Source organism: Biomphalaria glabrata, chromosome 6 (genome assembly GCF_947242115.1).
Source record: "Biomphalaria glabrata chromosome 6, xgBioGlab47.1, whole genome shotgun sequence".
NCBI lineage: Eukaryota > Metazoa > Mollusca > Gastropoda > Planorbidae > Biomphalaria > Biomphalaria glabrata.
Genome location: NC_074716.1, coordinates 37,640,892 through 37,666,302, shown reverse-complemented (window position 1 = coordinate 37,666,302; position 25,411 = coordinate 37,640,892). Strand labels below are relative to the sequence as shown.

The 25,411-nt window shown below is 34.1% G+C and overlaps 1 protein-coding gene across 2 annotated transcripts; it reads right to left on the bottom strand.

The window, feature by feature from the left end:
- Positions 1-24,798, bottom strand: LOC106069419 (S-adenosylmethionine decarboxylase proenzyme-like). Of its 2 annotated transcripts, XM_056031730.1 has the most exons (13): positions 24,641-24,794; positions 24,160-24,306; positions 12,726-12,899; positions 9,028-9,114; positions 8,789-8,915; positions 8,546-8,648; positions 8,152-8,194; positions 7,997-8,051; positions 6,011-6,091; positions 5,745-5,837; positions 5,538-5,612; positions 3,547-3,627; positions 1-3,019 (listed from the first exon to the last, which is right to left on the bottom strand). In XM_056031730.1, the coding sequence occupies exons 3-13, from the start codon at positions 12,833-12,835 to the stop codon at positions 2,882-2,884; spliced, it is 993 nt and encodes a 330-aa protein (XP_055887705.1). In that variant the 5' UTR covers positions 12,836-12,899; positions 24,160-24,306; positions 24,641-24,794; the 3' UTR covers positions 1-2,881. The 2 variants fall into 2 exon arrangements, with proteins under 2 accessions (XP_055887705.1, XP_055887704.1); XM_056031729.1 differs by lacking the exon at positions 24,160-24,306 and having other exon boundaries at positions 24,641-24,798.
- Positions 24,799-25,411: the final 613 nt, after the last annotated feature.

Sequence of the window (25,411 nt, the reverse complement as noted above, 5' to 3'; positions counted from 1 at the left end):
TTATTTGAGATATTGTATTTTAATAAACAAAAAAAAAAACAAAAAAATGGAGTATGCTACTACACACAAGGCAAAATATATATCTAATAGCAAAGTGTACATTAAGCAATAATCCCACAACCAAAATATGTGCTGAACAAAAAAATAGAAACACCTTAGCCTAACATGATAAACACATTTCACTTCTTAATGGTTCAATAAAAATGTATCACACATACACACACAATAGCTACATTTTCAAAGTTGTCTGCATGGACAGACAAACATTGAAAAAACATTTCAGAGCTATTTGCTTACTTCAGTCGCCTTAGTCAACAAATTCAAAATGGAGTACCAAACAACAAAGTTTTCACATCAAAACAGATTTCAAATGTATCTTTGGAAGTTTTAATTGACTAGTTCATTCTTTGGAAATGTATGTGCTGTGTGCTGCACAATGTGAGGGTATCAAAAATAGAGTTGATCTAGAGAAAGCTGAACATGTTATAGGAAACAGTGGTAATAGTAATAGATAAATGTTTTATGAAACCTTTTTAAAAACAAATTTAAATGCTAAAACAAAAATCATTTACAGGATATAATAAAAATGAAATGAAGCAGGTCATAATAACTTTGTTAGGACATTTTCTTTTGGGACAATATGCTTGGGGTACACAAGATTGTTTTCTTAAACAGAAACTGATGATGCCTGGGCTAAATAAGAGTTGACTCCTTTGGTAGAATGTCTGGTACATAGATAAAGAGTAATAGAATGGTGACCCCCCACAATAAAGACTATTAAGAGATTGCTAAGCTATACAGAATGTGAGGTCCAACTCATAAACAAATAAAAAAGTTAAATAATTGATTTTCTTTTAGCATATAATGCCCAGGACACACTAATATCATGTGCAAAATAATGAATAGAAAATTTAAAATTCAAACCAATGTAATGGATCTAATAGTCAATCACCAAATAAAAATACATTTGATCAAGATAAATATATCAAGATAGTTGTATACAAAAGTCAAATAAAAATGCCCAATTGAATTTTATCTTTTAGCATCAGATCAAAATAGTAAATTTGGATCCAAGGTGTATATGGCCTAAACTTCACAATTGATAAATACATTTAATGCTGTCAAATTGCCATTTTCAATTTTTTTTTTTCCTTTTCAAAAGCAAAAAAATGGAAAATTTGCATAGAACCTTTAAAATTGAGATTGCACATTAAATATAATATTTAAACTTGCAAAAATAAAACTTTTCAGGCTTTCAAAAACAATAAAACCATTGAATGAAAAAAGAAATAAATTATAATTGACTAAGTAAAGCTAACTTGACTTGATATTTAAAACAAAAAATTATAACAAGTCCAAACTCAGAATAATGTTTCACTACAGATAAACAAAACATAGTCAGACAAAACATTGACATAAATAAAAAAAAATTGTCGCATTGTGACACAATGTGCAAGGGTGTCACACTGGAATAACAGAGTTCTGTCAAGACAACATAGTTACCAGATAGTTTAGATATAATCTGGCAGATGGTCTTGAATCTAGTTTAGTTCAATGTTGTATCCCTTAATATGGAAAATAACTTTTTTCACTTCTGCTGGTAATACTAGGGATGTAACTGTATAAGCCATTCACATGCTTATGAATGGAAACTTATTAGAAAACAAAACATCTTTAGTTGGACAAATGAATGTCAATAATGTTGCAATCTCAAACTGACTGAGTCATTAGGTATAGGACTGGTAGAAAAATGTGGAGAAAACAAAAATCTATGCTATTTCAAAAATAGCGTGCACTGTATAAAATCTGAAATAGAAACTCGGCTATCACACACTATGTCAGATGAAAAGTGGAAGAAACATCTCTTCTTCAGATTTAGTTCATTAAATTCTCAAAACAAGTAGAATCCTTAAGTTAGAACTGACAAGGATATGGATGGACAATTCTGCATTTATTTTTTTGAAGTGAAAAGTTATTAAATTAATCACTGACAATAAATCTTCAATATGATTAGTTTTTTGTCAGCATTATAATGCTGCTTTTCCATATAGCCCACTGTACTAAAAAAATGTTAGTTTACATTCAAAAAACACTTTACTGATCTTCCTCTTAGCTTATTTTAAATATAAACCTGACCTTCAGTTTTGAATACTGGTACTAAATAATTTCAAATAACATCAGGGTAATACTAATTTCTTTCTTTTTTCTCTTTAAGGGAAATTGTTAAATACAAAGTTTAAAATAGTAAAAAAAAAATTATTGTGGCATTATTAAATAGTAGAAAGATCATTATTGAAGATTTCAACAAAGAGTGTGATAGCTCATCAGCAGTTTAAAAAAAATGCTGTTGAAATTGATAAAAGCCACTAATAGTAGAAAAAAACTGCAACATTTCCTGACAAACCAGTCAAATCTTGTCCAGTGCTTTGCTTTCATTCCATGCCTGCCTCTGGTGGTAGGTTTGACATTCAGTCGAATAGGGGTTTTCGACAAAGATTTGAACACACCATTGAAGGCTTCCCCTTTAAAAATATTATTTAGGCTTCCTGACAATGTAACCCTTCCTAACACTCAGCTTCTTTCTCCCTTTACGAGAACGCCACACAAAAATCTGACAGCGCAAACAAAAACGAAAAACAAAGCGAGGACACACACGAGAGAAATAGGAAAAACATCGAGCAAAGTTAAAAGGTGAATAAGAATATCTAGAATCAGAACTAACTAGCCTCTTGAATGGTGTGCAGGCAGGCCTTGAGTGCATCTTCAACAGGGAGGGAGCTCTATAACGTACACAGCAAGCCAAATGGTTTCTTTCACACATCCTCCCTCTCACTTGTTGGCTACAATGACGCACCCTTACAAGGCCCCTGCACACGGTCTCCTAAATAACTGGACGAGAGAACTGTGTGTAGGTCAAGTAGTAGTTTTTGAGACTGCAGAACTGGTGGTCACTTCTCATGTAGCCTTCAATAGTATCCAAATGTTCCATGTGTCTGTGGGTGTCTTTAGCAATGGAAGCCTATGAATGGACAAAATCAAATAGCTTGGCTCATATGTGTACCGTACATACCATTAGTATAATAATACTAAAACAGGAAATTGGCATTTTATAAGTTCAACAGGCTTCAAGATAAACTCATAAGATGTTATTTTTGCTTTTACAATATTTTTGTTAAATTTGATTAACTCTTTCTCTCCGTAATTATTTTTCAACGTTTCGAAGGAATTCTTCATTTTGTTCATTACTATTTCACTACCCTGTTGTGATTAAGCTTCAATAGTTTCGTTTTTTTTTTATCTGAAAATGTATCTGGTATAGAAAAGGCATGTGGGAAATGGATGCTCTTTTTATATAACATAACAAAGTCATTTTTATAAAATTAAACATGAATTTAATTTTAATAAGGTCAAATAAAAGATGGTATCGTCGATTAGGAGAGAAAGAGTTAAGATTCAATTAATATGTTGTAAATGTTGTTTTTTTAAAATCCTTACATGATGTAACTCAAAATAATTAATATATTATCTAAAAAAGATAAGACTTACAGTGTTAGCAAAGACAGTCATCAGAAACTTGCCAGGTTTGAAGACATCCAAAACTTTTTTAAGCAGCTCTTGGTAAGAAGCCTGCAATAAAAAAAAACTTATCAAATTTCTTTTTAATGGAAGCTGAGTATACTTTGAACCCTACCAGACCTTAGTCCCTAACCATAACTGTATCCTATACAGGAAGAACACTAGTGATCTAGCTCTAAATTAAAGGGCGACATTTTTCTCTGAATTGAAAACACCCAAAATATATATCAATTTCAGGCCTGTGCAAGGTCTACACCTACAGTTAAGTTCACACCAAGTCAAGAGGGCAGAAAGAAGGAAACAAAATCCAAACAACTAGAAAAAGTTTAAGATAACATGTAAACATGGCCAGCATTAAAAAAAAAGTTTCAATGTTTCTATAATCCTGGTGAAGACTGGGATAATACACATTTTGACCTACAGTATTACACATTTGGACTTTTTTTTTTACCAGACAGGTCTGTGTGTTTCTGAATTCTATTTAAATGGATGCTGCAGCATGTGTCACTAGTCCTATTCCTAGTCTTAGCATCCTTACAACACCAACACCAAAATTATTTGTTTACTAACTTTTTTTTATTTATTTGGATTTTTGTACTATCATTTAAAAACAGACACAGACTTTGCAAAATTTTAGGAAATTTTCTACACCTGCGTTTGTGACCCGGCATGTCGGGGACGACCTAAATAATTTTATGAATTCTTTTTAAATTAGAAATTAATTTAAGAATTTTCTATTCTATTAAACATTTTCTTTAAATAATGTTACTAACCAAATCTTGCTCAGGAGATGTCACAAATGGTAATATTAGATACAATACCTACCCACAAGTACAGGTATTAAAGATTTTAAAGAAAATTTAAGCCTTCCCTGTTGTGCTATATATATGTATTCAGACCTGCCTGCCATTACACAAAATGCATATTCGTTAAGCAAAATCTCCCAATAGACAGTCAGTACGAAAATATGAATTTAACCCATCGCATTACGCATTCCATATATTTTTCCCCCCTCTCTTGACAAGAATAAGAGCGGTCATGCTAAGCTGTCCTATGGGGAGGGGGGGACGGGGGGACAAAAAATGGTGGCGGAACACATTGTGTCCAGATCTATATGTTGATTGGTTCTTAATAGCAATAAGATTTAGTCTAGAAATGAAGAACGCGAGAGTGAGGGAGTGGCATGTTGGTACCGCCAGTTAGCTGATACACTGTGACTTTTTTTTTTTGTTTTTTTTTTGTAAGTAAAGTTCATTAGTAGAAATTAATTATGTTGGTGCATTCATTTGTATAGAAAGAAATATCGAAGTGCTATCGATTCAAAAACACATTGAGTGATATTGTAGATATCTAGTCTAGATCTGGATTCTAGATCAAGAATCTAGATAACTTGTTATACAGGAATAGATCTAGCTAGAGTCTAGCCTGTCATTACGTTATAATTCTCTCTCTTCATATGATTACTCTACAATCTAGATCCAATTTAGTTATAGTATGATTTAGAATTTAGATTTGACTAGATCTAGATCGATAACATCTACTACCATCTAGTCTAGATCTAGACTAGATTCTTAGACTTAGTAAGAATAGATCAAGGATGAAGGTAGGCCTATGAAAGTTGGAGTAGACCTATGTTTGTAACTGATCCACGGCATCAGTAACACTCTTGAGCCAAGATCTAGAGTAGATTATATTAATTATATAGACATAGATCCAGATCTAGTCTATATATCATCTCTATTGTCGTATTGATCTAGATTTAGATTGTAGATCTAATCATGACATCTAGATCTAATATATACATGACAAAATAGTGTATCGCGTAAGTTTTGTTTAGCGTTCTGGTGCCAAAATACGCATTTGGACCATCAGCGTTACGCATTTGGACTTTTTTGGCATGCAGGTCTGATGTATTACTAAGAAACAACATAGGTTACTACATTTTAAAAATAAAAACTTACCTGAGGAACATTAGTTTCAAAACTGACATAGCTACAGTGAGGCTCTGGTGTAACATGAATAGTGATATAGTAACCCTTTAAAAAAAAAAAAAAAAAGTGTGTCATTGATATTGTAAAAATAATGATTCTCATTCTAGATGTCAAGAAATAAATAATAAATTATTACTGTTAAAACCACCAAAGAAAAGAATATGAGTCTACATTTACCCCAGGAAGAAGTCCATTCATGGAATAGCCACAAGGATCAAATAAATAGTCATCAATTTGAATCCCGGGAATTATGTCACAAATGCCTGATTTCTGCATTACAAAAAGAAAGTTTTGTTGAAAAAAAAAAAAAAAAGCAAGGAATATTATATATGTAGATTAAACTAAGCAAGCAAAACAGCAACCAATACCTCCTTAGTTACAGTACGTACAAAAATTTAGTACAAAAGTAAGAGGTCATTTTTAAACAGGTTCATACAACCAACCTTTGTAGCATCCTTCCCATCAATGGATTGGTTTCTTGTGAATATTTCCATTTTACTTCTGCACATATCCCACATTAGAAGCTAGTAATTGTTAAGGTCTTTCACCAGAAGTGATGGGAACTAAACTAAAGTTAAATCAAAACTAAGTTTCAACTAAAATAAAGTTAAACTAAAAGTCTATTATATGCCTATTTCAAAAGATAGGTAGACTAAAATAAAAAAAATTAATTAAACTTTAACAACTTTTCAAAACATAAAAAAAAAAAGGGGGGGGGGGGGGGTAAGAGATAGACCTAGCTAATCTATCCGACTGTAGGCCTAGGTACGGTTCGGATCTAATGCTTTTAACATTGTAGAAATCATTCTTCATAATAAAATCAGCAATAAGTAATAAAATATTGCCCAATAAAATAAAATAAAAAAATATATCTCAATAAATATATGTTTGTATTTTAACCTTGAATTAAAACTCTCTAGAAAAGGTTACTTTTATTTGTTTTTAATCATATTGACTTTGTTATATAACGTTACAGTAAAGTTTAAAATCTCATAAAAGAAATAGGTCCGAAATTTTACATTTAGATATATAGTAACCTAAGAAATAAAAATGAAATTGCTGGAGTCTTAAGAAACAATTGATCTGTGTAACTATTATTGTGTAAAGATAGATCAACATACATGCTTAATAAACTATGCCAAGTGTTTTTTAAACTGGGCACTTGACATATAACAAACACTATTGCATAACGCGAGAGGAAAAAAAAAAGTGTGGACATCATTGAATACAGTATACACTAGGCCAACATGTGTAGGTCTATCTGACTATGTTGTTAAAATCAGTCAGACACACAGTCTATTTACTTTTTGGGAAGAGTCAATTAAATTTTTTCTTAGATCTTCATAGGTCTAACCTTAGATTTCAATAATAGGTCTATAGACTAGAATCTATTATTCCCTTGGGCATCATCTAAGGTTTAAGATATTAAAAAATTGACGTTCCTGCTGTAAATATATTATCGTTAGCCACAAATAAATTGATTAAAGCCTCCAAATATTGACCCACTTATCAGACTCCCACTATAAATGAACAGAACTTAAAGACCACCACGAGACTCATACGAAATACAGAACAACCCCATTCGTAATATTGCATAGAAGCTTTTGGCAAAATTTTGTAGCAAAATATGCCGCGACGTCAAGTGCAGATATTGACTTCGTAGCTTCTACCAGCATCTTTATTTACCAGTCCCTCTTCAAATGCAGGCAGACAAAATAGTTGTTAATTGCATCATTCTTTTGTTAATCAAAGTTGATCACATGATCAGAAAACAGTGGTTTGCAAATTTTAACAGCTTTCACATGTTGAAAATTGTTAAAAATTTAATTGAACTTTTTAGTTTGTAACAAAAAATTAAACTACGATTTTAACTAACTTTTTTTTCCTCATTAAACTTTGGCCTTAATTAATTTTTTAGTCAAACTAAAAGTTTCTAACTTTTTAATTAACTTTTGCCCATCACTATTCATAAGACAAATCACTAATCTGTTTTAAAAGTAGTTACAAGTGTATATTGAGCATATTCATCAACAGGTGACTGCCTTAAACTATTGTTGCTTTTTTAGCCAGCATTTCCAAGTGAAAGTAAAACATGATGTTAAATCCAAAATGGGAATGAAAATTACAATAAGTAATAAGCACACAAGACATAATTATTTTAAATGAAAGAACTGATGTGAGTTACAAAACAGATTCCAAATAGTAAGGAATAAAAAAAGCTGGAAATTTCCATACAAGTTACTATGATAGATAAAGACCATTTTAGTGTACTGCAGTGAATAATAGATAAACTTGTTTTCACTAAGAACTTTTCCCCTTTATATGGTCTGCAAAATAATTTGAAGACTAAAGGATTGCAATAAGCTACACCAGAAGAGAGTACTTTAAATGAAAATGTATTGACAAGTAATGTAATCCAAAAAGGATACTTCCAATGTCTGATCAGGTTGTTCTACACGACCATTCTCTAATGTGTACAGATACCTGAAACAAACACACACACAAAATAAAAATATTAAAAGATAATGTTTCTTTTTAAAATATATATCAAAATCTTATAATCTAATAAGCAATTTTTACCTACCAGCAATCTTTGTTCATTCTACCAAGAACATAAGCTGCACCATCTGGACAGAAAATGTTCAGATATATTAACACAATGAAGCATATAAAAAAAAAACAAAAAAAAAACCTGTAAATGTGTCTTTTTAAAAGGTTACAAATACTGCTTTTAGACGTAGGATACTAAAATCATCAGAATCACTCAAATATATGAATTAGAAATAATAATTGCTAAGACCAATATAAAAAATTTTTAATTTGACAAAAGCTGACATATACTTGTAATATAAAGTGGGATAGGAATATTCACTAGTACTTCCTAATTGGAAAGGACACAAAATTGTTATAGGCCTAAACATATAGAAGTACAATGTTTCAATGTGTAGAACTAAATGCTGTAAAAGTTGAAGACTTACTTGTAAACATCTGGTCCAAGTGATCTACTTCTTTATCGAAAGATTGATGCAAATAATGCTGGAGCTCAGGGCGAGAAAAATTTTTCCGAGAATAAAAGATGTCCTGACAGAAGAAAGATGATAATCTATGGTTGTATTCAATATATTAAATGTAACTAGCTTTTCAAATTTTAAATCCAATCAAACAACTACAATTTAATTATAAGTATAAATATATTTAATGCTCAAAGATTTGAAACTTACAGCTATTGTATCATAACCACATTCCTTTTTTACCAACTGAGCCAGCTGTTTCACAGCTATTAACAAGGTTGTAGTTCCACATGTTTTCAAAATAAATCTGTTCTTAGTGACAAACATGCTGCTTTCACTGAAAAACATTGGAACATTACTTGACAGTCCAAAAGGTAAGCATTTCAATTCAACAATTCTACTTTATCAACAAATGTTACATGATTTTAAAATGAGACTTGTATTCTTACCTTAACACATAAGAGTCCATATCTTCATGTTTCATAAAACTGATGATCTCACAACGGACCAGCTTCAACAATTTTTCCCAATCTTTCCTATAGTAAAAATATTTTTAAAAAATTCTGAAAGCCTGGATAATTGTTATAAACAATCAATATGGTGGCATTTATGCCATCAAGAGACTAATTTATTTAAAACAGAAGCATTGCCTAAAACATATTTGGTCAGGAAACAAGGATTAAATAGCTGAATCAAATTAAATGAAATATATGTTATATACACTCATAGATCTGAGACAAGAAGAGTTTTGAAGAAAATCTTGTATGAAGAAATACACTGTAGTTGATGTCACTTTAAGCATTTAAAGAAGTAGGCAGGAAAAGAAACGGAAATGGAGTAGGTGTAGGCACACACCCCCAAACATGACACCACTGCTGACCTCAAAAGGTGCTGATTGGGCCCCATTACATTTCACCGTACATTTTTTGTCCTCATTAAAACATTTAATAAAAGTAGTTTGGGAGGACAGCATATTTTTCTTAGGAATTTGAAAAAGCCAATTCTGCTGACCATGTCAAAAGATCAACAAATATGTATAGAAGTCTGTCTCTCAAAATGTATCCTGCAGTAGCCTTAGACAGGAAGGATATCATGCCTATAGTGGATCTACCACTCCTGAACCCACATTGAGTCACTGGGTAGACTCCAGAGAAGAGAACTCCTCTATGCTGATGATGCAGCTATTATTGCTGAATCTGCTACCCATCTTCAGATTGTTTCTTGATGCGTAAAAAGCCAGAGACTAATAATCTATAGAGTGAATTATTACAACCTCGTGAGTGGTAAAAAAACAATGCCTACTGACAAATATATTATTTTCATTGCACAGTCAGACAACAGTTGAAAACATTACAAACATAAAAATTAAACAGGCATTAAAAAGATAATTTAATGATAGTCAAGACAATGAACTTAGATACAACCAATGCTGAGGTTCATCTCATTAAAGCTAACATTCCGTTAAAGCAATGATAAAAACATGGAAACTATTATAACTAATATAATATCTATAATTCTATATTACAATTCATTTTTTATTCATAAATCCTTAAAGTACAATGACTTAGGTGAATATGGTTGAAATAAAACCAAAAGTTTCAGCTTTAATTTTTAGTTCATTGTTACACTTTTGTAGCCAGTACTGGAGAACCGCAAAACTAATCTCGAGAATTCTACATCTAGATACTAGACTAGAGTTCTACCTCTAGATCTTTAGAATCTAAATATAATCTACAAGATCTAGATATTCTAACCACTAATCTAAATCTAGATTAGGTACTTGCACAAGTAGCCATTTTGGTTATAAAAACATGAGTGAAATCAAAACAATTTCCTGTTCAGGTTATACAGAACTAAAATTGAGTGTATGTCCTAAGAAAAAACACTGCTTTATAAGTGAGTGTTGTAATGAGTAAAAAAAAAATAATATTTTATTGTCTCTTACTATTTCCAAGATATTCTAATCAGAAAAATTAGAAATGTTCAAATACCAAGGTAAAAAAAAAAAAGGTCTCTGAACATATACATTTTTTAACCCTTTAATAATAAATTAAAATGGTTTAATTTAATAATTTAAACCTAGAATTTGTGCGGGGCCAACTGCGTCCGCATAGGTTGCAGTGGTCTAAGACCGTCCCTGGTGCCACACACAATAAGAAACTAGGATTATATCTAGAAATCTAGATCTAGGTCACTAGACTAGACCTATTTATTAAATTGCCATTGCACAGAAGTACTATGATCTAATAATGTAGCCCGATGAAAATATAAGGGCACAAAATGCAGCAGGAAAAATTAAGTCTAAAAAGATACGCAACGTAGTTCCAATTTGGATGAAAATCAACGCGTTCAGTGAAAAATCGATAACGATTCTTATCTATAAATAGATTACATCTATCTATTGTCAAGGACACCCTCATTTAAGGTCACAGAGGCATGTATTTTTTTTATTTAATTCAAACAAATTTGTTCACACTTTATTTATTCCAAACAGTCTCTCTATATTTTGGCATCAGTAAACTCAAGATTTTAATTCTATATTAATAAATAATAACTATATTTTAAGATCCCCAGGCATAGCCCCTCACATGAAATCATAAAGATGTTTTCAAATTATGCATAAAAAATATGAACACAAAAAATAAAAATTTGAACACATACCAAAATTAGGTCACTGGGATTGGGATAGTTACTTCTATATCAACTTTCAGACATTTTATGTTTGCATGATTAGATGTGTGTTAAATGTTTGTGTTTTTTTGTTTAAATTCATTTCATAAATTTATAATCTCTTGAAGTATTATTATAGTATAGGCTAGGATGGCCATTCTTGCCAAATCCTCTCTATATAAATCTAGATCTATTGCTATTGTGTAGGTCTAGTTCTAGGCATTTAACTTTATTCAATTATTATAAGATAAGAATGTATCAAGCAAACTCCAATTATTTGCCCATTTATTCTCTATAAAAAAACAACAAACAAACAAATATAATAAAAGATCATTAATATTGATGTCCAAAACTGGTTGTTTGGAATAAATTTTGGTAAGAAATTGTAATTTAATACAAACACCATATTATTTTTTTTTGGTATGAAATCAGCTTCAAAAACAGAATAAATGTTGGCTGGCTCATTAGCAATAGCAAAGACTTTAAAAGCCAACCCAAAAATATAGTCTTAACACTTAACCCTAGGGCCGGGGGGCCTAGGAAGAGGTCAAGTCATCCTGGTAACATAGGAAAAAAAAAACAACAACCTGACTTACAAATATTTGAAATTCTTTTTTATTGCATAAAAATATTAAAAAGACAGCTAAATGGAAGGAAATTGGGTCAGAATCATTGGAAAATGGGCATTATGATTAGACTAAATCTATACAGTGCACTACACTAGTAACTAGTAGTTTCATATTAAATTAAATTTAGACTTTAGATCTTCTAAATATCAAAATAAAGATGTAGTTAGTAAAGGCCACAAAATGTCAAAAACAGCAAGTTGTAGGATTCATCATTCATCTATTTCATGTAGAATCTAGATCTAGATAGATTTGATATATCTAATCATTTCTAATGTCCTGAATAAATATTATAGATCTAGAATCTATTCTAGTTGGTTGTTAGAGAGAGTCTAGGTCTCTAGTAGAGTCTAGGTCTAAAATCTAGATCCAAAATCTACCAATAACAATATTATTCAATATAATAATATATTCTAGACATTCAAGTCTATATATTATTATATAGTAATAGTATAGTAAAGTATTACTAGATCTAGTTACAATCTAGTAACTAGCGTAGATACAGTATATATCTATTCTATAACTATAGTCTATAGTCAGTGTCTATTAATACTATTATCTCTATAATACAATTAGACTAGATTAGAGAAGAGTCTAGACTAAATTAGATCTATAGACATAGTTCCTATAGATATAGACTATTCAAGCCATCAAGCTGCAATCAAGGCTATTCTAGACTAATCCATCGCGTGATCACCCCCCCCCCCCCCCCCCCCCCCCCCCCCCGCATGCACGTTTTTTTACACGTGAAACTAAACTTCGGTCGGTTGCAGGAGACTGAGACTGCAATTTCTTTACTTACCTAGAATTAGAATAATCCAAGACAGTTTAGATGCTTACGACTAACATACCTTTGTATTGTCCTTAAATCACAAGATTTGTCATTTTCAGAAGACGTAAACCAAATTTCGAGAAGCTTTTCAGTTCCTTCGAAGAAGTGTTGTCCAGCGGCTGCAGCCATTGCTGTCGACTTATAATGGAGATATGTGGCTCAAGTCAGCGTTGTCTCCCTTTATAGTCTAGATCTAGAAGTAGAAGTAGTGCACGAGTAGGAAAATAAAATTCTTATGTAGTTTGTCTTTTCTATTTTTTTTTTATGTATATGCCAGACTTTTACAAGAAAATGTCAAAAACTATAGTGATTGCTTTTACCTATTGCTTTCATATTTGTAACAATCTCTTAGCTAAACATATTACCATTTTAAAACTATTTTTTCTGTTTCTTTTTTCATTTTTAATAATCTACAAAAAATATTACAAGTTTATATTTTTCAAAAATTTAAGCTAAATATATAAGATTTTAGCTAACTGGCAATTTTCGTTTTCACATTCAGAATTACGACGTTCTAGTGCTGATTCTAGAGAGGGCGTGGCCTAGATCAGTAACTCGATCTCAAAACTTTTTTGACACATGTACCCAGAAGCGTAGCTAGCCATGTGCGGGTGATGCGGGCCGCACGGGGCATCAAGTGGTGAGGGGCATCAAACTAAGGATAAACTTTCTCAGTAAAAACAACATATTATACATACATGAGCAAACTAAACTACTATATTTGAAATGCTAACTAAAATTGGATTATTTTACTAATTCGTTAATCTTATATTTTGTTTCTTCGATTAAATGTAAGTTGTAGACCAGCTTGTATCAAATGTACAAGATGTGTTTAAATCTTTCGAGGTAACGCAATTTGACACGCCCACTTTTATCGGGGGCACATAATATATGTTGCTACATCATTGCCCATTACGCTTGTTTCATCTAGATCTGGAGTTTATAAATAAGTTGAAGAAGAATTACTAAGTCAAAATCTAGGTAATTTCTTTGATTTTGTGAAATTACTATCCGAGTACCATCTACTTCTAAGAAAACATGTGCTCTGAAACAAGCTAGTTTCAGACCGAAAACGTCCCCACAGATACAAAACAAACTTATTGAAATATTGATTTCGTGCCAAATATTTATCAATTATTTTGACGGTACAGCGGACATAATAATAATAATAATAAATGAAATAAATAAAGTTTTAGTCAACCATTTTGAAACACCAAGAAATTTCTCTTAGACACACGCTGCTGAGGCTGTCACGGAGCTCTCTGGACAAAAGACCTTCGAGCTAGGCCCAATTAATCAGGGACCAAAAAAACATATGCCAGCATGGAAAAAGCGCCCTTGAAGACAATATTAATCAGCTAAGGAGCCAAATGGATACAATTGGACAATATCTTGGAAACATTCTTAACAAAATGAAGTCCATATTAAGAACAACTGGAATCAAACTGACGGACTGTGATAGCCACACAAAACTCTTATCTCTGAAAGATACGCTGAGACAGAAAGGTAAACTAAAGGGAGCTAGGTTAAAGCGCTACAACGAAACCACTAAAAGGAAAGAGCACAATGCTTTATTTCAACACAAAAGAAAACAGTTCTTTCGTAAACTAGCTGATAAAGATGCTGAAAAAAATTCAAACCATTGATAGCACTAATGATAGTCTACGGATCATCTACTGTACTGGGATAGGCCTATTTTGACTGACAAAACGGTAGATTTTAATCGATAAAAAAGAAAAGGCGCTACCATTATTGACATCGCCGTACCACTATCTATAATTAAAAAAAAACTGAGCTGGAAAAACAACGAAAATATGGGAACCTTGGCTTGTAGATTAAGCGTTTATGGAAATTATCTAAAACAACAATATACCCCATTGTGATATCAACCGAGGAGATAATAACAACTGACCTCACAGATACCTTCAAGGCCCTTGGCATTCCTAGGAACATTCTTGTTACCAGAGGGCGGTACTTCTGCAGACCTGCCACATCACCAGAAAATTCCTCGGTGGAAACTGATAAAGGGACTACGATGAATTTTGTTTCCCTTTAACTAAACTCGACCCTGGCAGCGCCAGAGAATGACTACTCGTTTGTTTCTAACATAATAATAACAACATGTTTCTTTTGTTAGACTTTTAGACGGAAACGGTATAACATTATGATTGTCGTTCAAACTTCGATTACCATCTAGACCAGCAAATGTGCACCTTAGTCAGCACTTAGTCTGGGGCAGCGATTGAAAAACCCAAATGGAGTTCGGGGCGGAGCCCCGGACGCCAAGCTCTTTTCAACTTTTCAGCTTTTCAACTTTTCTGAGATCCGGAAACTTATTCTCTCTAAAGTCTAGCTATTTCTCCAAGTAAGAAGATTGCAAGTCACATAAAATTAAATTAAAGAAAGGGTGGGACTGGACGTATCTGAAAATGTTAAAGACTTCATCCGATGCAAATCAGCAGTGTCTTTCAAACTTTTACCGCTGGTGCCTTTTTCTTTTCAGAAATAGTGATCATTTTACAATTTTGTATAACCGAAAAAGTTCTTTTTGGCGATAGTATAAGGTAGGCATCAGATTCCCACTCAATCCAGCAAGGTAATCTGGAGAAGCGCCGCTAGCTCCGCGAAGCCTTTTCTGAACTTTATCAATTCTTTTTGTTTGGTGTAAAACGCATTTATCTTCTCCTTGTAAGAAGAGCCCATGTCAATGTTTAAGCATTACGGAGTGGGACGTTCCGAAATTGAAATATTTTATTGGAATCTGAACGCAGTATTCATCCTGGTAAAAAAAAAAGTCGCTAAAATTAAGTCTAATAAAGAAAAAGGCAGCATTGGCCAATACTATTATGCGAGGGATGTTTGAGGTACATATAGCGCACGAGTGTCTTAAGACAAGTGAAGATAATTTTCCTGTTAAGGAAGATTGCCGCGAACTTTTTAGTTTTTGTCACATAAAGGTTGTCCACTTGACGATGCTAAACACTTGACAAAATGTTGACCATTCGAGATGAATCACGTAAGCGAGGAAGTTTTAGAACGTCTTCTTCAAAAAAGTTTTAAAAGGTGCTAAACAGAATTTTTAACTTACAATATTCTATCGTTTTAAACATTAATAATATTATAATTTTACTGTTTTAATACTCAAACGTTTATTTATAACTAAAATGAAATACAGCTTTTTAATTTTACCCTTTAAAATAATTTGAATGCCCCCTTCACACTGGTAATGACGTCACGCCCTCCATGAGAGAAAGTCGTCATAGTAAGGGTGGGGTTGCTGTCCTAAAATCATCCTCTATTTTAGCAAGGCGTCTTGTAGTGGGCCTGTTCTGTTCGCACACAAAACGTCAGTAGTACGACGGTACATTAGTTAGCAGAAACTTTGTCCGTCCTACCGTAACAAAGGAGGCAGATTAAACAATCGCATAGGTGAAGAGGTGGTATTGTTGTTTTTTTAAACTTTTCAATAGATTGTGTTGCTTTATGTAGAAAGGATCTACTTAAAAGATAAAGCGACGTCCCTTAAATTAATTTATTTCTTAAAATGTTCGAACAATGTTATTTTTAACAGAAAATATTAAAATTTAAAATAACATCAATGCAATTTCCTCTATGTTTTTAAAGAAAGACCACTTTTGTATCCCCCTTGTAAGCACGGAGGTAACTTGGAGTTATGTGCACCAGCAAAAAAAATACAATAATGCCTGAAAAAAAAGACATAGATCTAGATTACTAAGTAGATATGCCTCGGCAGGTTTTGGTATATGACTATAGATTTTTTTTTAAATGTATCATCTTGTCCAAAAGATAATTTTTTCCATTTGGGTTTCACCCCCATATGGGTGTCACCCAGTGCGGACCGCACCCCCCGTACCCCCTAGTGACGCCACTGGATACCGTTACTCCCCACGAACGCTTATTTCTCTTTGTGATGACGTTCATTATGGGACTGATGCCACGTGATTGAGCATAAGGAGACAGGAAAGAAGCCCAAACACTTCTGTTCAAGAACCCATAATGAAAATGTAGGTTATGAAAATGGAATCTGACTTGTAATTAAAATATGTGATATCCTAGTTCCGACATTGGTTTAAGTTCCTCATTTGCGGATTTCTCAATAAGCTGCTGGAGTATTAGTATAAATTCATATGCGATTGGGATCTGAGTTTGTCCTAAAGTGTTCAAAACCAAGTCGGAAATATCCAAAAGAAGAATTAATGTCTTTCAATGTTTGGCTTAGGTCGACATAGAATAGTTCGTAATACACATATTGTTAGCGAGGGGCTGGTTGATTATTATTCAAATTATCCAAAGGAAAAAGTTTGCTTTTAGCGAAGAAGTTATTTTAATTGTATAGGCTACTATTTTCATATTTCCTCATACACCCTACAGTCGTATAACGAACCATTTGGGGGTATGCGGACCACAATTTGAGAACCACTGACCTAGATGTTGTGTCTAGTCTTCAAGCGCTAGTAAAATAAGTTCCCCTTTTAGACCTTGTGGTTTATAGGGCAGATGATGTAAAGGTCATCTGATTCTGTGGCCTACGGTTCACGAGGGTGTTATGTGGCCAGCAAAACGACCAAACGCCTTTACTTTTCCCCAACTAATGCCAGGCACACATTAGAGCTAGGTGGACTCAGAGGCGCCCAAGGATCCTAAAATTAAATATCCCAATCTTCACCAGGATTCGAACCCAGAACCCCCGGTTCGGAAGCCAAGCGCTTTACCGATTTCAAACGAAAATTTCAGTGGGGGGTGTTATTTTTGTATTATTTGTTTAAAAATTGTGTGATGTTTATGCTAGATCTCATTTCGAATATGTTAAGGTGATAATCAGGGGCATTTATATTCAATCAGGCCCATAAATTGCATATTATTTGATGGGCATCCAATTATAGGTATGCATGCCCTCAAAATCGGTATGTTGAGTTTGAGTATCGATAACTGTACAAATGCATACAATGAGCTCTATATTTTTACCAGAAATATAGGCCTTATGTTGCTTTTTAATCGCTAAGTGTGTAGGCCTTAAAAGGATGAAGCCTACTAGTAACAATGTCTATGGATGTAGACTATTACATTATTTCGGAAAATGTGTTTGATCAAATTAGTATTATACTGTAGAGAGATTTCTTTTAAACACGATGCCGCTTTTATAAGAGAATATGATAAAACCTTTGACAATTTAATACATAGTGGCATCCATGCGGCCCTTTCGGTGGCCCACCGGCCCATTTAGGTATCGACCCACCGGGCATTTGCCCAAATGCCCATATAGCCAGTCCGCCCCTGGTGATAATTATATGTTCTGTTCAAACAAACATGGATTAAAGATTAACTACAGAAGTAATTACACTTGACATACACTGCATCCAAAACAATCGACCAATATAGGAATATAGGAGTCGGATCTTTTTTTTTTTTTTTTTGATACAGCTTTTGGTAAAGTTATTACCAATGTTTTAAAAGTTAAGATATCTTAAGTAAGAGACATCGTTTTTATCTCCTAATATGTGGACCTTTTTTTTTTGTGTTTTTGAGAGAGTCGTATGGAACAATATGGGTCAAAACTTTTTGAAGAAACCATTTCAAAACGTGCATCAATATCGGACTTTTTTATATTCTCTTTTCTTACTACGATAAAAAGCGTTGTAGACGCTAGGGGAAATAATTTCTGAATAACTTTTTACGACGCTTAAAAATGATGTAGGCAGCACTATTAACGAAACAAAAACAAACGGACTCGTTGTAATGAAATTTCATGACGTTTATTTGGATTCTAGAGTTAAATTAATATAAATGAAAACTAAAAACTAACAATTGTGTTATAATTATGATTAAGTTTTTTTTCATTACATTCTTTAAAAAACCCTAACCTCACTGTGGGAGCCTACTGTCGTGCGCATCCTGCTTGGTATTTTCTTTTGAGCACCATAAGGTTTTGTTAGTTTTAGTTTCTAAGGATGCGCTATATTGGTGTCATTGCTCTCTTGTTTTGCCTTGAGATGGAGTTCTCTTGTTTTGCCTTGAGATGGAGTTCTCTTGTTTTGCCTTGAGATGGAGTTCTCTTGTTTTGCCTTGAGATGGAGTTCTCTTGTTTTGCCTTGAGATGGAGTTCTCTTGTTTTGCCTTGAGATGGAGTTCTCTTGTTTTGCCTTGAGATGGAGTTCTCTTGTTTTGCCTTGAGATGGAGTTCTCTTGTTTTGCCTTGAGATGGAGTTCTCTTGTTTTGCCTTGAGATGGAGTTCTCTTGTTTTGCCTTGAGATGGAGTTCTCTTGTTTTGCCTTGAGATGGAGTTCTCTTGTTTTGCCTTGAGATGGAGTTCTCTTGTTTTGCCTTGAGATGGAGTTCTCTTGTTTTGCCTTGAGATGGAGTTCTCGGTGTGGTTTTCTTTCCCCAGTATTGGCTAAGTCAGTTATTTACTTTATTAGTCTTCGTGGTGTAGCTCGAAATTCGTTGTTCCTTTGATCGTGTGGACGGCGATCTCAAAGAATATGTATTTTCTGTAATAGGGACGCAGGCTTGGGACTCTGTTGGAGTCACGCTGGATTCACAGTGTGGTTTGATATAGCCGTGCATCTAAGGCATTGAGTGTAAGGCTGTGTCGTGATTGAATTATGGCTCCGAGTTGAAGGTGTGATATATTTCGTTCCATAATATGTATACGTTGTGTTTCCTTTGTAATTATTATTGACTTTTATTCATCACTCATGTCATCATATTTCATACATTCATTAAATTGTTAAATGTACAATCTTGTTGTTAACTAATGGCCATTAACTTACGTTGTCATTAATATCGTTCACGTTGAACAACTGTTGGTATTCACTCAATGTTCAGTTGAGTAACTTTTATTCAATGTGTGTATTTTACATGCTATTACCTTTATGTCTTGCGTTACTCTGTTTAGGTTGGGGATACGGGACCATAATATCATACCCTAGCTAATCTGAAATCCCACCCTGACACCTACATCACTCCTCTAGGTCCACGAATTTTTCGTCATCTAAGGGGTCTCCACCCGGAAACGTTTAGAAAACACTGCATTACTGTGTTTTATATCAAGTCATTGTATAAGTGACTTGTCTTATCTTATCTTATCTTATATTATATTATACAGACGTTATGTACTTAGGATTATTTATTTTGTATCAAAACTCAAGAAAAATATTCATCGCTAAGTTGCTTCATATATGCTGATGATATTGTCCTTTGGAAATCCGGAAGGAGCGCAACTTCTATACAAAAAGTGTTGCAACAAGATCTCTATACGCTCTTCTCATACACACAAAATGGAGGCTAGAAATAAAGACCTCCAAGATGGTCTATTCTCTGTTCACGCTTGGGTCTGGCATTCTCGGGCAACCTTTCCGGCTCTCCCTTAACAAAGTGGCTCTCAGCATGGAAAAACTACCCAAAACTTGGTGTAACTTTAGATCGCAAACTAAAAATGTGTGAGCACATCCAGGAAGTTGCAAGAAAGGCCTCAGGGAAACTTTGCATTGTGCGGAAGCTGGCATCCACGAAGTGAGGAGCCCGAGCAGACATGCTCCGATCACTGTATTTAGGAGCAGTCCGATCACAGATAGACTACAGCTTACCTGTGCAAATTTATGTCTCTAGGACTGCTCTTGAACAACTTGATAAAATACAGTCCCAAGCACTACGATTTGTCTGTGGAACCTTTAGGACAAGACCAGTAAATGCGGCTGAAATAATGGCTAATGTAGGTCCACTAAACCTTAGGAGGGAAAGGTCAGTACTGACCTGCTTTGAGCGGTATAAAAGGCTGGATGAATACCTCCCAGCTAGAAAACTAGTGGATGGTTGGAAATGCAGAAGACGTATCCAGATGCAGTCTTTTATGCATCATGCCGCTAGGCTATCTGATGAAGCTGGGCTGTTCACCAACCGACAAAACATTCAACGTTTTCACCCCCTTCCCCCTTGGTGTCGCCCAACGACCCCAGACATATGCTTGAAACTAGTAGACCCTAATGCCACTAATCTATGTCGTTAATCTAACGACCTTTAAATTCTAGCACTGGAGACCATTAATGCATTCAACCCCTTTGCAATTTTTGCATTTACTGATGGGTCGGCATTGACTATGGCCAAATTTCGATTCACGGTGCCCCCGCTGCGGGGAAGAAGAGGAAACCGTGCCTCATATTCTGTTTGACTGCCCCAGACTTGCTGATCTCCGTCTCGTCAGGTCTGGGAAACAAAAATTCTCGACCTGTATAGTGACATTTATGCACTACGCAAGACAGCAGGGTTTCTGTCCAGGGCTTTTGCAAGAGAGGATTTGAGCCTCTCAAGCCCTCACTCAAATGGAGTTTGATGACGATGATGATGATGAAGCCGCTTCATCTGAATCCGCGTATGTCAGATGATTGTGAAGTCAATGCCCATCTCCAAAATACGATTGTGATAATCATTATCAAAGTTTACGAACGTTGAAGCTTTACCGTCATATATTATCGGCAATGTCTCGCTTTTAGAGGATCCACAAATATTTTATTTGACACCAAAAAAAAAGAAAAAAGATTATTTTTATCAATTAATACAGAGAATTTTAAAATTTGAGTGAATATAGAAAATAAAATCATTGAAATTGTGTAAGAACACAAAAACTTTCACAAAAATTGGATTCTACACCAGATATGTCTCATACCGTGCTAATTACTATTTAATTGCTACTGGTTCTTATAAACCTCATGTAGAATAACGTAAACATTTTCTAGGGTTTTGCCCAATTATTGAGACAACTGAAGAAAGACTTTGTGACTTCGCAATAGAAAAAAACGCAAAGTTAAAATAGGAAATAAAACATCTGAAAGGGCATGAGGGAAACTACGACGGCGCGAATATGAAATGAAAAAAAAAACGAATTATCTACAAAAATGGCACTTTTGGTACAGTGTCCAGCTCAGTGTTAATGATTTTTTTTTTTAGAAAAAAGGGGGAAGCGAGGTGGCATTTACAATTTTGCACCCAGGTGGCCACAACCTTCATGGCGGCCCTGTCTATTAGTTACTTCCAGTGATAGACCTTTAGGTTTAGATCTAACAGAAAATGCGCACTGTTGCGGAGCATTAATTTCTATGAACTCTTTCACTGAATAATGCCTGCATCACGCTGCATGCGGGAATACCCGAAGTCGAAGAAAACGTTCAAGTACTTTTCCTAGAAATTTGACAGTTGATGTCTATCATTGGGACCAGTAGCATCCATGGCGCGAGGGGGTTCAATGAACCCGGACCCAGGACCATTAGGGGCCCACAGCCCTTGACGTAACAACCATGGCAAGTGAAGGTTTCATTGTGTATGGGCTCGTGACCAATTGGGGCCCATATGACCCTTTTGGGATGACACTTTGTACTTGTATAAAAGCCAGTTTAAAACTACTTGTCTTTTGATAAATATATTCAGACTAATCGATTTTCTTTGTTACCTTCTAAATTTGTCTCATTGAATAAAAGGGGGAACCAACATACACTATTCTTGAACCCGGGCTCACTGGAACCTTGCTGCGTCACTGAATGGACACGAATTAGGCCTGCTAGTTCGTTGAGATAACTGTAGTTTGACCGTTATAATTGTTCAAAGTACCGGGTACATAAAAGAAATAATTTAAATTTGGCTGGAAACTAGAAAATATTTATCTCGAACGCCTTCGGGTGCTTTCATTTAATGGTTTAAGAAATTAATATTCAGGAACATCTTGCGCAGTCTTCAAGATCAATAGCTAAATGCCTATCATTAGAATATTATAAAGTCTATTAGAAAGTATAGGATACATTTTGTCTACTTTTTAGCACACAGAGATATCCCCTTCTCCTACCTCCCTTTGTTTCCCAACTGGTTCAGACAAGTGAAAGGATCATATACAAATATTTCTAATCGCACAGACTTATTATTCTTAGTCTAGATCTATTACAAATTTAATTACACGAGTGATGCATGTGAGACATTGAAGACATTTGTCAAAATTGACAAAAGACTAAATGTGGCTCAACAAAAATGGCTGAGACAGATTTTGGGAGTCAGTTACACAGATCGAGTCTCAAACAAGGAAATCCTATGCCGAATTGGGAGTCGAACACTTTGTGAGGTTGTGACATGAGGTTTGCATGAGACATGTTTTACGTCAAATGAACTACGCACACCAAGAGTTGCGATAACATGGAAGCCAATACGAGGAAAGCACAAACAGGGACGTCCTCGTATTACTTGACGACACAACTTCATGGAGGACCTAAGAACAGTGGACACCAGGTGGAAGGAGGCTTCAGACATTGCCAATGAGAGATCTTTATGGAGACAGCTTGCCGCCCAATGCGCCGAACGGCGCGGGAGGACCTAAGTCTAAGTAAGTAGGCCTAAGTCAAAGTAAGTAGGTCTATTAGATTAATAGGAGCTGTCGGATGGGTGGCTTCCAAACCGAGAGGTCCCTGGATGGAATCTCGATGAAGACTGGTATTTTAAATTTCGGAATTTTCAGGACACCCCTTAGTCCAACTCTAATGGGCACCTGAAATTAGTCGGGGAAAGGAAAAATAGTGGGTCGTTGTGCTGGCCACATGACCCCCTCATTTACTGTCGGCAATAGAAACATATGACCTTTACATTATCCGCCCTATAGATCTCAAGGTCCAAAAGATGCACCCTTCTTTTATTTCTATTTTTTTCTATTTCTATTAGATCTATAGGCTACATTCACACTCTACACTCTGTCTAGCTGGTAAAAATTTATTTCTCCCACACACAATCTCGATCAAGTTGAAAATTTACACTATTATTTCTAGTACCTAACAAAACAAGAATCAATAACAAAATTAACCAATTGACAAATAATTGATTATTTTGTTTGGTATCGAACAAGGGTAAGAGATCGTACTTGAAAGATGTGGTGGCCATAAGTTCAATTAGTCCCCACGTTCTCTAGTCAAATGTAAATGTATTTATTTCAATTCAAATCGTACAACTTTTATTTTAATGCATTGAAAAAGGGACCGCTGTAACATTTACAGAGGTATCCCCTTCTCCCACCCCCCTTTTGTCCGCCCCTGGTTCAGGATCATATACAAATATTTCTAATCGCAGAGACTTATTATTCTTAGTCTAGATCTATTGCAAATTTAATGACACGAGTGATCCAAACTAATAAATACAATTACAGTTACTTGAAGCTTTGTTGTTGTTCTTTTTAAAGTATTTTTACAAATGTTTTTCTTGTTTATGTTTTTCTTTTTGACTCATTATTGACTCATTTCTGAACAGACTAATACATAGAAATGGCGTGGATAAATAATGTAAACATCTTGCATATATCCACATTACTCAAAAGAATATTATTATACACAATTGTGAATAGCTGAAACACATTGAAATAACACCACAATTATAACTATCTACATCACAAATTTAACTATTTACTCACAATGGAAACTACTTGGCCTAAGTGTTTACGCTTTGTTTAGTTGGAAGCAACTTCACGCATGCTATTAAATGTTCACTACTTTCATCTTTAGCGGTGAACTATGCATGGTGTATCCGGTGCACAGAAACTATGCAGGGTTCACTAACTCTGTCATTTAGAAAGTAGAGGAGACATTTGGTCTACTTTTTTGCACTGCAAAGTCAGACTTCTAAGCTTTTTCATTTGTTGCACAAAGTGATTTTTTTTATTAATTAGCTGAAAACACTGATCTTTTAATATCAAGCTACTGGAATTGTATAGAACTGAACATTTATTGCCAAAATGTACAATATGAAAGAAATGGATCTCTTTTATAATATAAATAGTACAGTAATGAAAATAAAGCTAGATTTTCTTTCAACGTACTTAAAAAACTAGAATGGAAGTGTATTTAATATATTTAACAATAAATACCAATACATAAATAACAATAAAATCTAACCGTTGTCTTGTCACACAGTTTGAAGTAACCAAATGGCTCAATAGAATTAGATCAACGCTAACACGAGTTGTTCTAACAGCCTAATCCTGTGAATATGCACGAGCCTGCAAGGACCCCATGCGAGTGAAGGAGAGCTAGACAGATTATCAGCTAAAGACACTTATACTTGAAGCATGAAACATCCGCCAAGCAAGCAACGCAAGAGATGTGACCGACGGAATAACGTGATAGAGAAACCATCTATCCCACGTACACCCCCTTCCATTCAAAGGGAAACATGGGCTGAATCGATTCTACTGTGGTATTTACTTCAGATGTGGGACCATTATTTCAGTTATTTTTTTTTATATTTAATCTCTTTCTATGTTAAATAAAAAAAGTATACCCAAAGTAATTAAAAGGAACCTATTTTAACCAAATCAATCTAAAATAAAGAAAAATAAATGCACTAAAAAAGAACTAATTAACATTTTTTTTTTATCTTTGCTAAAAAGACAAACACTACCTCCTTTATAGAACTTGTATAGCGATTGATTTTGTTTTTCTATTAATTACTAATGAAAACAATGAACATTTTTACCAACGCGCAAAATGTTCCTGAACATTAATCATAGTCATATATCTCTAGACTGAACATTAATCATAGTCATATATCTCTAGACTGAACAAGGAGAGTTTTAAACACTACAAAAAAAGGCGTTGTTTTGTAAAGTAGTTAAAAGAAGTAAACATAGACATAAATAAATATAGACTGGAAGTAGGAAGTTATTT